Source organism: Phaenicophaeus curvirostris, chromosome 19 (assembly GCF_032191515.1).
Source record: "Phaenicophaeus curvirostris isolate KB17595 chromosome 19, BPBGC_Pcur_1.0, whole genome shotgun sequence".
NCBI classification, from domain to species: Eukaryota; Metazoa; Chordata; class Aves; order Cuculiformes; family Cuculidae; genus Phaenicophaeus; species Phaenicophaeus curvirostris.
In genome coordinates this window covers 12,396,251-12,409,671 of record NC_091410.1, presented here as the reverse complement: position 1 = coordinate 12,409,671, position 13,421 = coordinate 12,396,251, and the positions used below count along the sequence as shown (strand labels likewise).

The 13,421-nt window shown below is 43.6% G+C and overlaps 1 protein-coding gene across 1 annotated transcript in view; it reads left to right on the top strand.

Moving 5' to 3' along the window:
* The window catches only part of SCPEP1 (serine carboxypeptidase 1), a 108,372-nt gene extending 97,033 nt beyond the window's left edge, over nt 1-11,339 (top strand). The window contains exons 2-14 of the mRNA XM_069872687.1: nt 149-241; nt 1,548-1,693; nt 2,614-2,703; nt 3,579-3,734; nt 4,208-4,282; nt 4,506-4,578; nt 5,549-5,586; nt 5,763-5,891; nt 7,388-7,472; nt 8,305-8,415; nt 9,074-9,211; nt 9,425-9,588; nt 9,708-11,339. Coding sequence (XP_069728788.1) covers nt 178-241; nt 1,548-1,693; nt 2,614-2,703; nt 3,579-3,734; nt 4,208-4,282; nt 4,506-4,578; nt 5,549-5,586; nt 5,763-5,891; nt 7,388-7,472; nt 8,305-8,415; nt 9,074-9,211; nt 9,425-9,588; nt 9,708-9,773 — 1,335 coding nt within the window. The 5' untranslated portion in view covers nt 149-177 and the 3' untranslated portion in view covers nt 9,774-11,339. The remainder of the gene's footprint in view (nt 1-148; nt 242-1,547; nt 1,694-2,613; nt 2,704-3,578; nt 3,735-4,207; nt 4,283-4,505; nt 4,579-5,548; nt 5,587-5,762; nt 5,892-7,387; nt 7,473-8,304; nt 8,416-9,073; nt 9,212-9,424; nt 9,589-9,707) is intronic.
* The last annotated feature ends 2,082 nt before the right edge of the window (nt 11,340-13,421 follow it).

Below are 13,421 nucleotides of genomic sequence, written 5' to 3'. Positions count from 1 at the left end.
CCGCGCACGGGACAGACAGGCCGCGAGACTCGGCGGGGCGGGGCCGCGCTCACGTGACCGGCGGGGGCCGGGGGCTCCTCACGTGACCTCGTGGGCGGGCTCCCGCTCACGTGACCGCGCGGCGGTGGCGGGAAGGGGGCAGCGCGAGCCCCTGACGGGTGCGCGCGCGGCGGCGCGATGGGAGCGGCGGGCGCCGTGTCGGGGCTGGCGCTGCTGCTGCTGTGGGCGCTGCTGGCGGCAGGTAGGGCGCTGCGGGGACAGGGAGGGTGTCAGCCCTGCGCTGCCGCCGCGTCCCGGACAGGCACGGAGCCACAGAGAGGTTTCCGAGCTTCTCGGGCGGGACGCGGGGTGATACGGGGCGAGGGGGACTGACAGTCGTGAGGGGAAAGGAGGGGGGCAAAGGCGGTAGGAGGGTCGTCGGGGCTGGAATGCGTGACCTGGATGCAGGAATTGAAGGTTAATCATAGAATCATGGAGTGGTTTGGGTTGGAAGGGACCTCACAGCCCATCCAGTCCCACCCCTGCCCTGGGCAGGGACACCTCCCACTGGATCAGGGGCTCCCAGCCCCATCCAACCTGGCCTTGAACCCCTCCAGGGATGGGGCAGCCACCTCTGCTCTGGGCAACCTGGGCCAGGGCCTCCCCACCCTCATCATGAAGAATTTCTTCTCAATGTCTAAACTCAGTCTTCCCCCTTAACAGCTAAGTTGGCAGGTGGCGTCAAACTGAGGGGAGCTGCTGACACGCTGGGGGGCTGAGAGGCCCTGGGGGCGGACCTGGAGAAACTGGAGAGCTGGGTAATTGCCAATCTCGTGGAGTTTAACAAGGGAAAAGGCTGAGTTTTGCTCCTGGGACATGGCAAACCTGGATATCCATACAGACCAGGAGGAGTGAGAGGCTGGGGGCAGCCCTGGAGAAAGGGATCTTGGGGTTCTGGTTGACAGCAAGTTGAAGGTGACTCAGTAGAGAACCCTGGAAGCCAAGGGGGCAACAGTGTCCTGGGGTGCGTCCCACACGGTGTCGGCACCTGAGCAAGGGGAGGGATTGTCCTGCTCTGCCGCTCCTGGGTTCGTCTAGAAGTGACCCTTCTGTCTATCCTGCATTTACTCTCCTTGAGAACTCTAGAATGGTTTGATCTTCCCAGACGCTCCGATCAAAGTATTGGGTCCCTGAAAGAGCCCTGGTGCCCCTGGACCTGGTGTGAGTAATCCATCCTGTCTTTTGGGGCTGTGCTTTCATCCCAGGCCTTCAAAAGACTTTAAATGTTTCCCTGATAAAAAAAAAAATTAGCCTAGCTAATGGGCTGCCATTTTGGCAGCCACTGTCAGGTCAGGCCCTGATAAGTAAGCACTTAATAACACACTTAACTTCATTCATTGGTTATAACTCATCTAAGTGTGTGGGTGTAAGCGTAGGCAGGTTTCTTATAGTAATTCTTTTAATAGAAGCACTTCTAATTATCACACCCAAGACTGAAACGTGATATTTCAGAACAAAGCTGAGCCTTTTTTTACCTAGCTGATTGTTATTTTGTTTCCCCCCCCAAGGTGCGGTTCTGAGACAACCCCAGGATCCCAAGGAGCTGTGGGGATATGTGCAGGTTCGAAGTAAGGCCCACATGTTCTGGTGGCTCTACTATGCAAACAACCCAACCAAAGACTTCACAGAACTACCTCTCATCTTGTGGCTTCAGGTAAGGTTTGGTAAAAGACACTTAAACGATAACTTTTCCTCTGTGCCTGGTTCGGTCTGATAGGTATCCTTTAGCTTTACAAAACCAGGATTCAAAATCGTCCAATTCTGAATGATTCACCTTGTGAAAGAGGCATTCAGGTTAGGAAGAAATAATGAAAATATTGTTCTGCAGTTGTGGGATGCCCTCAACTGCTCACCTTCCATCAAGTTAAATAGCAGAAAGTTTTTTCTTATCTTGAATACTATAGTCGTGCTTTTTGTGCCAGACACTGCAATTACACAGCATCACAGCTCCTTTCCTGAAGAGCTTGCAGTCTAAACAGCGTTCAGAGAGAGAGTAGATAAAATGATCAGAGATTTAGAAAGACTTCTAAATGGAAACAAGACAGACTTTGATTGTTTAGAGATTGGTCCCCTTCAGTCACAGCTTGATAAAAGGCAGTGGTGTGTGCTCCACATTCACTCCCAGCAGTACATTTCAGATGTTAATGTTGGATATAATCACTTGATGACTTAGTCTTTAGCCTTCTGGGTTATTTCTTCGGAGTGAAATGCACACACTGTACATGCTGATAAAACTAATGACTCTAACAGAGCTCTGTAGATAGCTAACTTTTGCATTTGTTATTAAAGGAATAAGAGGAAGGGTTTTCAAACTGCATTCACATAGCCTGCAACTCATTAAATGCTTTTATAAGTGGGTAATTGCTTCAGTGTTTAAATTCTGGCTTTCAGAAATGGCATGCGTACATGTAAGACTATGAGGAAGAAAGCCTTTGCAAATTAAGTTGTGCCAAAGCCATTTTATTTAGAAGTCACTGTCATTCTACTTCCTGGCTTGCTTTTATTTTTATCCTGTCTGTCATATCTGTACCATGCTGCCTCTTAACTTATTTGTCATTTGGTATTTCCCCACAGGGAGGTCCAGGATCTTCAGGCTGTGGATTTGGGAACTTTGAAGAGATTGGTCCGTTAGATAAAGAAATGAAACCAAGAAATACAACCTGGGTACAGTAGAGAGTTCAGCTTCTAATTAATGATTGCAAGTGTTTGTTGCTTGTGTAAGCAGATCATTGATACGTGAAAACGTACAGAGCAGTTTTCATTTAAAGTTCAATAGAGCTATAATGTTGCATCTTAAAATAGTGTGGTTAATTGGCTTGTTAAGAACCGAATAATAGACCTGTTCATTTGATTTGATGGAATATGTCTGAACTTCCATGAATTTATGAATTGCAGAGGTCTGGGAAACCGAGAGCAAGGAAACTCTAGGAAGATGCTTTTTCAGATCGTAACTTTATTGCTTACAGTCATAGAGGTTTTTCTGGATGGCTGGCAACATATAACCAAAGGCTTGTAATTACAAGTTCAGTATGGCGTTCAAGGGAAAACAAATTACAGCTGCCTGTGAAGGTGTTTGTGCTCTGAGCTACAAATAGCAGAACTGCTCTGCAGTTCCCTAGATCATGTGTGAACTGTCCTTGGATCACTGGGATTTCTTTGGTGCCTTTCTTGTTGCAGATTGAGCAAATTGAAAGACGTTGTGTTGTACCTCTTTATTTATGAGCCTTCCTGCTTTAAGCTGAGCTAGCTATCTGTGTGCTCATCTATTGATTTTATTTCTACACTTGTAACTATACAACTGTAGCATTCGCCACAGCTATTTCACAAAAGCCCAGCAACCCAAAAGAACAAACCTCTTATTTTACACTCTGACAGGCAGGTCTCACCTCCCACATTTTCTTTTGGACTTACACCTAATTTTTCTGCAGGTTGTTTCAGGGCCAGAGATTTGGTGGCTCAGTTAAACATTTGTGCCACCTAAACTAAGGTTTGTGTTGGTGCTGAACTGAGGTTTTATACAAACCTTTCTGCTTGTACAGTTGCAGGCAGCCAGTATCTTGTTTGTGGATAATCCTGTGGGCACTGGATTCAGTTATGTGGATGATTGTAGCTTGTTTGCCAAAAACCTTACCACCGTAGTTTCTGACATGATGGTTTTTCTTGGAGAATTCTTCACGTGTAGAACAGAATTCCAGGTAAGTGAATCGAATTATATTTTTCTTTACTTTTGAGTAGGTCTCAAAAACAGTTAGTGAACAGCCTTCCAGATGGGTAGTTTACTACCAGGTAGTGTGCATTTGGTGAGAGTCGGTGCAAGTATAACCACTGCCTCTTAATTCCCAAAGTTCAGAAGTGGTACCTTGACTTTGGTGCTAGTTAGATAAGCAGTAGGGTGGGTTATTGTCTGTCATGCAATCTGAGAAGCATGTAGGATCATAGCTCTTTCTAGTTCCAAAATACTGAGGTGCCTTTGTCTAAACTTACCCCAGTAATTGCACAAGGATGTTACAGAACTCTTACCTGCAGCTTAGGATCAGAAAAATATCCAGTGTTTGACAGTGAGAGGTGAAGAGCCAATGCCTGCATCCGTGTGGGGGTGGGGGGCAGTGGGAGGCGTCTTCTGCCCTCTGTCCAGCGGGTTCATCTTGTGGCTTCTCTCTCTCTCCAGACCATCCCATTCTACATATTTTCTGAATCTTACGGAGGTAAAATGGCTGCCGGCATTGCTTTAGAGCTGCATGATGTAAGTTGTTGGAGGATATAGTTCACTTTTCACTCTAAAACATGATGTTCTACAAGTATTTATATTCTGTGGAATACGCTGTCCTTGTTGCCTAATTCAGACTGCTACCTACTTTTTCACTTAAAGAACATTGGTTCTAGAGTTATAAATACCTAACTAAAAGCTGATTTAAAAAAAAAATACTTTTTGTGATTTGTTTTTGTTTTTCTTCTTATTCACCAAGGCTGTTCAAAAAGGGACCATAAAGTGCAATTTTATGGGGATTGCTCTTGGAGACTCATGGATTTCTCCTTTGGGTATGTTTAAAATCATTAGACTGTGGGTAGTTTGTTGTTGTTTTGGTTTTTTATCATCCCGTGGGTACCTGGAATCAAAAATGCCACTCCTGCCTTAAGTGAATTAAATGTCTAGTGAGTACGGGAAATCAAAAAGAAATAGCTCAGTGTTGCAAGCTGTGATTGAAGAGTTTGTCTTTAGAATGTATCTAGATCATGAAAAGTCAGAGCAAAGCCAGTGAGGAGTGTACTTGCATTTGAAGTGGGGTGGCTGTGGAATGTCCCTACACCCCTCTACAGCCTTTGAGGTGGTTTGGTAAGAGTATTGCACTTAAAACTCGGCTGCTCAATGTTTCACGAGGTTACACTTGAGGTTTTCTTCTTGTTTTCACAAGAAGACCTTGTACTGGGGAACCGATGTGCTCACAGACCTGAGAAAGATAGGGTGTGTCTGGTGGAGGACAGAAAACAACATGAAGGACTCTTGGTCCTTCAGTAATATCTGCAAGGTCAGACTCCACAGATTCTCTGCAGGCTGTGACAATAGCAAGCAAACTCCTGTCTTAGGAGCAGCTGATCCTTGAGACCTTGTAAACAAACTTGTTACAAACCTAATTTGTTTTATAACTAAACTTTTCCCCCTGTGACTTTGCAAACAGATCAGTTTAGGGAGTGCCTGCTCGCTTAGATGTTCCTCCATGTTCTAGCAATGTGCTGCAGTGTTGGGGTGAGGACATTTTGGCAAGAACATGTTGTTGCTTTAAATAAACGCCATTAATGTTTAGGGGTTTAATAATATTGCAATGCTTTTATTGGTTCTCAGGATCTGTAAAGAATCTGCTCTGTGGCACACATCCTTTGGGCAGTACCTTTTACTAATTGATTCATCTCCATATATTTCTGTCACGATCATTCTTGCTACAATAAAGGAAAAGTAAAGGAAATTGTATGTCAAAAACTTGGATGTTTGAAATCTGTTCTGTTTCTTTAGACTCTGTGCTGTCTTGGGGCCCCTACCTTTACAGCACTGTAAGTACCTTCTTAAACTCTTGGTTCTCACTTGATTACTTCTTCTACCATTCAGTATAAATGGATGTTGATTCTTAAGTTTAGCTCTTAGCTGGAATAAAACCTCAAATGCATGGAGGTGGTTAGTCAAAAATGAATGTGAAATAAAGCTGTCCACCTTTGTATTTGTCTTCCAGTCTCTCCTTGATGATAAAGGTTTAGCAGAGGTGACTGCTGTTGCCAAAGAAATAATGGATGCAATAAATAAAGATCAGTATGGACTGGCTACTGAGCTCTGGGGCAAGGCTGAAGAGATCATCGAAATGGTGAGATTTTCTTTGATGCATTAAAGATTAGCTGGTGCCTGGGGAGGCACACGATTTCAATTTATCCTTTCTATGAGCACTGGGTTGGCAAGAGTCCTCCAACCCCCCGCCCAGTCACTTTTGCTGGTGCGTTTTATCCCAGTGCTGATTTAAAGAGCTGTTTGTTTGTTGTGTGCCACTGTGTAACTGTAAGAGGTGGTGGGAGGGTGACCCACGTGGGCTTGCAGTTGAGGTTTCAGCCTGGCACATCACTTAAACTGATACTAAATTTTTAGCATGCAGCTAGTCCCATTGATTTCTTTAGAACCCAGTTTCAACTTCAGTGAGCTGTCTCCTTGAAAGCTTTTGTTTCCAGTATTAAAAACTGCATCCGGCAAGGCAGCTTTCAAGTTAAGCGTAGCTCTCTTTAAAGAACTACAATAGGTGCACAGGATGGAAAGGAACCCCAAGTTATGTCCTGTTACTGCACGTTACTGCATCTTGTTACTTAGCAAGCTTAAGAGTTTTGCTCTTGTTTTTCCTGTTGAAGGGTTGCTTCAAAATCTCACTTTTCCATATGTTTTTGTTTTAGTACAAATAAGGCTCGCTCTGGCTTCCTCAAATGGAAAGACTGATTCCTTTTTGTGTTCTTTTTTTGATGTTTTTGTTTTTGTTTTTTTTTCATAACTGACAGAGCCTTGCGCATAGTTGGTTTCACTTCTTGGTGTTTGGAAGGAACTTGAGGTTCCCATTTTGCCTTTCACTTCATGTCTGCTTGTCTTCTCCTTCCAGTTGTGATATCGCTGTCAGTGTGCCGGCCTTTCAGTTCTATTAGGGTTGCTGCTGTGAGCTGATTTCTGACTTGGCATCAGAACTTTAAAGATTCAAAAATTGAATGAAGCAGGGCTTCAGGAATCTTGAGTAACTTCTATAATGGCAACACTAATCACATTTGTCCTTTAGATGCAGACAGTCTGCCGTCTGCATCAGAGTTGCCATTCTACAGTTCTTGGACTCGTCCAGATGTCAGCAGTTCCAAAAGAAGGGTGGCTGATTCCTATCACTGTTTTCTCGAGGAAGCATTTGAGATTTTGGAGTGCTGTAGGTGGGGAGAGTGGTTGAGCAAGAGACAGCGCCAGGCTAGACTAGACCTAGCAGAGAGGAGACCATCTGAAAGCGTCATCTGGCATTGCAGCTCTCTATGAGTAATGAGAATCTGCAGTTACTTGGAGGGCGTAAGGCTTCCTGTAGCTTCACATCCGTTTCAGAGAAGTAAATAGCTTCTCTGGCACAACCCACGTGTGAACAATACAGGCTTGAGAAACTCTTCCTCACTTCTCAAAGCAAACGTAGAGTAAAGTTTTTCCATAAAGCTTTACTGATGTGTAGCTGAAGTGGCAGGTCTCAGGGCTTTTTACTTAGGGTTTATTTATCTCTTTGTTCAGAAGAGAGTGTGTTCCTCATGTCTGAGAAATGGTTTTGTTACAAGTGTTACTGAAATTATCTTGTGTTTTCAGAACACAGACAATGTGAACTTCTATAACATCATGACTAAGGACGTTCCACAAATTAAATCAAATGAACAAGAAAATCTCCATCTCAGTAAGTTATATTTAAGTACTTGAGCTTCTGAGGCCCTATGTTTGCATTTGTGTACCTTCCACTCTGATAGCGGGAACAGCCTCAATTTAGCACATCCTTGAAATGGGACCTTCAGATCCAAATGATATTGATATTCTCTTGAGCAGAACTTGTTTCCTCTTGCATAAATAGGGATAAATAGGAATGTGGAACAACACTTCTGTAGATTATGCCTCCACCTATACATACTGCACAAATTACTGTACAAGGAAGTAGTTAGTATAATTATGACCTAGTTTTATGACCTTTAAGTTACCTCCTCTTATTGTCTTTCATTTCTGTCTTCAAGCCAGGACACAAAAATGTCTCATCAGTATAAATAGTCTGATTAGACTCTTTTTATCCACTATTTTTATGAATCATTGTGAAAAGTACATCGTGCAAAACACTTTCTTTCAAGCCTTTTATCTCTTTCTGTTGGCTTCAGCAGGAAAGTTGAACAGTGCAATTAACTCCCCAAAGTAAAGTCTTGCAGCTCAAAAATAACTGGTCTGTTAAGGAGAAGAAATCGTGCCTTTACCAAGAAGCTAAAGCAGAAGTGCTCCCCTGAAAAAAATAGCTGTGCTAGCCGAAAGTAGAAATGGGTGGTTGGGTTCTCCCCATATCATCCCCTGCCCTAAATAAGGGTCGACTTCAGTGGCTTCTAGTAAGAGTAAGCAAATGTCTCTCTGTGGTGTTGCATTTTCATTAGAAAAGAGTCTGTTGGCCATGACTGTAACACTGAAAATTATCTGTGCAGGATAACTGTCGTAAATGTGCCAATAATCAAAGTGCTTTCTCTCTTTTTTTGTAGGACTGTACCAACGCCACGTCCAAAGAACACATAAGGACAGCCTAACTGAGTTGATGAATGGACCCATCAGAGAGAAGCTAAAAATTATTCCTGACTGTGTGACATGGGGAGGTACTTTCCTGCCTGCTAGGGTGTATATAATGAGTGCATTATTGCCTTTTACAGTATTGCAGTTTGCAGAAAGATGGTTTACTGCAGTAAGCAGCTACATTAAATTGCCATTATCCTTGGGCCTACGAAGAGGACTTATTCTCAGAAATGAACATATAATGGGGCAGGCCCCTGGGACCAGATGTGGTTCTGATTCTGCTGCTTGTATCTATCTTTTAGCCAAGTAGCTGAAAATATAGGGGAGGAAGAAGATCCTCTGTGTCTCAGCAGCTGGTTTCTGTATTCTGCAGTCTTGCTGAAATTCCTGACAGTTTGGCAGTTCTTCTCTGCCAAGAATCTGGTGTCAGGAAGAGTTGAATGGAGTAGAGGGAAGGGCGTGAAGCAGAAAGGAGGTTTAAAAGACTAATGCCAGCAGCCTGTATGTGTTAGGAGCCAGAAGTGACAATGCTGTGTGTGAGCTCCAGCAGGAGCATGGCTGATTTATGCTTCTTTTTCGTCACTCAGACCGATAAATCACTGGCTGAAGCTTTGGGCTAGAACTACTTTTTTTATACAGCCACAAAGTGAATTTTAGGACCCCTAGCTAGTTGCTTCTGTCCCAGCTTGGGGATGACGTTCTTCATCAGTTAAAATTTGTCTTTTTTCTGGTTCCAACCAGGTCAGTCCAGAGATGTCTTTGAGAACATGGCTGAGGACTTCATGAGACCTGTCATTGATATTGTTGATCAGCTTCTGGCAGCCAACGTCAATGTTACAGTTTATAATGGGCAGCTGGATCTCATTGTTGACACCATGGGTAAGGGACTTGTTGATTGAGGCTGGGAACAGAACGTGTAACAGGTAGAATGTGAAGTTGCCAGTAATATATATTGGTACCAGGATTCCCCAGTCTTCTGTGCAAATCTCCTGTCTAGCTGGCATCGCTTAAATGTTACAGTCATAAATGAGCAGCTCTTAGTATGTTTTGTTTACATCCCTCTGAGAGAGGCAATTCCTTTATCTCTAACAGGCCAGGAGGCGTGGATCCGGAAACTGAAATGGCCTAATTTGGCCCAGTTCAATGAGAAAAGGTGGAACGCACTCTATGTGTCTCCAGACTGCACTGAGACAGCTGCTTTCCACAAGGCCTATGAGAACTTTGCTTTCTTCTGGATTCTTAAGGCTGGGCACATGGTAAATAATTTCTTGGGGTGGGATGCACCACAATCAGCAAGAAAACAGAAGATGCATGTATGCTTGCTGTCTGCTTCCTTATAACTGCTGCTTACCATGTGCTCTCATCTCTGTGCTAGGTACCATCTGATCAAGGAGAGATGGCACTGAAAATGGTCAGGATGGTGACCCAACAGCAGCGCTAGGGAAGGGGAGGCCAGCTGGTTTGGCTTCCTGCCGAATGTCGGTGCTGTTGCAGAAAGTGAGTCCAGAATAATAAACGTCAGGAGCAACAGTGGCTATTTGGACACACAGCTTCTCTGATCTTGCTGGTAATGTGTGTAAGCAGTTATGGAAAGGTGTTTTTTTCCTTCAATGAGTTATTTTTTAATTTGTAAGCTGTGATTTGCTGCCTTAACACTGTTCATAATGGCTCCTCCAGAGGGAAGTCCACTGTCATGAACAACCAGCTCTGAGCCATTGCCTTTGACTTAGAAGGGGTTTGTGCTTTTCTAAAAAGCTGCCCCTCCCTGTGCACCCTCTTGTCTGATAACACACCAAGAAAAAAACTTCTTTGAGTCCTGATAGATTTGCTGTTTGTTCCTCTCAGAGAGCTAACCTATTGCATGAGGCTGTGGGACGTTCCTTCCTCTGTCCTCAGACCTCTGCCTGAGTCACCTGGCTGGATTACTAGCTGAAGACATGGAGAGCCAGCATAGAAGACCTGCCCTAGAGGAATTGTAGTCCATCTCTTATTCCTGAGGTGCCTGAGTTAGGATCCAAGGTTCTTCAGGCTCTCTGTGTTATGGAGAGAGAAAAACACTCGCCCCCAAGAGGAGGATTTGACCTTTTTCATCTGACCATTTATTCCTTGTTTTCATTCTTTTTAATAACCCTTACACAGACTTTGCCTTTAGCCTTAATGCCTAAAGCACATCCAGCAGGAGTTCCTGCTTTTCCTGCATGCTGAAGCAGGAGCCCTGTTAATACCACCTTCTTGTATGGAAGAGAGTTGTAATGAACAGAAGCCTCTTAAAACCTCCTGAGCGTAGCCTGGAGAGTGGGAAGAAGAGCATTTGAGGAATAATAGGATCATTCTGAAAGATAATAGCAGTGTTTAAAAGACGGATATGCAGCTAGAATAAACATCTTGATCCATATTTTTCTAGAGCTTTTTTAAAGTCTTGCAGAGACCAATTATTTTGAAACAACTTATTTTATAATATAGTCCACGGTGAAGAGGAGACTTAGGCATCTTTTGGCTTTTGCTATGGAGCACAAAGTGACCATTGTTTATTGGTGTCTGATAGGAGGCACAGCAGCTTGTTCCAACTGTCAGAATGCTAAATAAATAGCAACCCCTCAATTACTCCAGCAATTGCAACTGTCATGAAATGTCTGATAGCATTGGCTTACGAAGAACTGAGACGTAATGCTATGTAAATGCATACACAATCACCCAGCAGCTGGAATACTGGCACCCAATAATTGCTTTCCTTCTTCATATTCTCTGCTTGAACTGTATTCTTCAGAGCTCTAGCAATGCACACCCAGATTTTTTTAAAAGAACTCATTTGTCAATAAATATATAATAGGTCCAATTCGTACCTCTTTGCACCAACTGATTGCACTGCTTGAAAATCACATCTTTACTGTTTGGGCTTTTCAGTGTAAAGCCCTTGCCAGTGGGAGCAGAGGGAGGGGTACGTGTCTGTGCTGTCCCACACGACTGGATGGCATGATGAGGAGCACGTGCACTGGGGATCACAGCCCCTCCCATTCTCACAAAATGCATTCCTTCTAGCCAAGCAAATAAGTATATCTGAGCCTGGGCAGTTTGAGTAGTCTCTTAGTCCTGAATCCTGTTACGTACAATAATACAGGGCTTGATAGAGGGAGAGAATTGAGAAGATGGTGTCTCCAGAAAGCAGCGTTTGCTGTTGTTCCTGCACTTCTTTATCAAATGGGCATTCATTCACATTGCCTAGAGCTTGTGCTCAGTGATAGGCCTGAGACATCTGTTTCTTGTCTTGCTTTGTTTTAGCTTCTGCAGGTGTTTCTGTTGCCAAAGCGATGGCTTACAAGGAAAAAAGGTGATTTAAAGAAGGCTGATGGTAATGATTTGTTGGTTTTACGGGCTATGTCTTATATTAGAATAAGAATACTTGCCTGTGGATATAGGCTTTTAAACAGTGTCCATTTAAATGCAAACAACAAAAAAAGCAGCAAACCTTTAATATCATGGAAGATTTTCCTTTTATTTCACCAAAGGCTTTATAACTGGTGCATCACAGCTCTGGATCATCACAAAGGTAGGTCACCTGTCCAGCAGATGCTGTGTGAAATGGGTTGCTTTGAAAGGAGTTCAGGTCCTGCTGTGTATCTGATTAGCAGTGACATGCTTTCTCCATTCTGATTTCATGCGGTAAGCTATTTCCTGATAAGGGCTGTCGCTTGGCCAATTCATTTAGAATGAATCGTTCTAAACATTAATAGGATTTTTTTATAGATGTTGGACCAGTCGAAAGAAAACAGACCAAGGTTTGTATTTAATCCTCTGCAGCTGGAGCCTTTAGTTGTGTAGGTAGGTAACCTGAGAGCCACTGATTTGTTTTGCTCACCATCAGCTGAGGATAGTTTTCACAGAAACAAATCCAGCTGTGTTAAAAATCAATAATTAAGCACTGCATCTTCAACATGAACAACTTTGGCTTTCTGTAACCCTACCTTTTCCAAGCCAGAAAAAGAAACCTAAAAGTTACCCATTTTTGTGGCTGTGATGAACAGGTATCTATCTGTCCTTTGCCTTTCTGTTCTGCAGCATCTGAGAGGATATAATGCAGAAGCATTACTTGATGCATCCACTGTACTTTAAACCAGTGTATACCAGTGCCTCATCGTCACTGTTGCACAGATATGGGACAGATGGAACTTTGAGCTGGCTTTTACTGCTGTTCCTATGAGGTAGAGGTTGAGACTTGTGGAGACATGAAAGCAGGAGGCAAGAGATCTGCCCCATATGCCACCACAGGGGTATCTGTGCAACCACAATATTTGTGCCTAGTGTAACTGATCTGGCATGGAATATTTTTGCTGTGGGAAGAGTGAATCACATAAGCTATTTCTAAAGAGAATTCCAGACATCATGCGCATCAATTTTATGTCTTTAAAGTGTGAGGCTTAATGGTTGACATGTAGCTTTGTGTTATCCTTTATCAGAAGCTGAACATCTTGAAATGTTGCAAATTTGTTTATCTGAGTATTCAAAGCCACACAAAAGAACATCATCTGTGTACCAAGGCAAGATGGAAATCTTGGAGCACTTCTTCATTGTCATATTATGTCTATTATCCTGTAAACATTCTGCTGTATGGCAGCACAATTTGTGTGTGTCACTTCTCAACTCTGGCGTGTGTTCATTCTTTTCCTTAAGGTATTCAGGAAAGGAGGAGTAATTTATCTGACCCACAAACAGTGATGATGGAATAGTAAGAATTTGAATAGAGCACTTGAGAGGCTTCTCTGAAAACTTTTTGGTATTTGCCACGTAATAGCTCCTTGCCTGCTGTTCCAGGGACTGGGCAGGCACTGCAAATGATCCATCTTGAGATCAGCATATTAGGCCTCGGCTTAGGAAGGGGGCTTTCCACTGAAGTACCTCTGAAGTCCAGAGCTTTAGTTGTCTTTATTCTGTGGCTACAGTGCTGCAGGGAGGAGGTTGGGGTGTCCAGGCCAAAACCATCCAGATAATACCTGGTTCCAGCAAACGTTTCACTGTGGCTCTGCTGTTCAGCATTGCATCCAATGCCTTGCACAAAGCTGAATGCAAAGTGTCTCTGTGGTAAGGCAGGGGG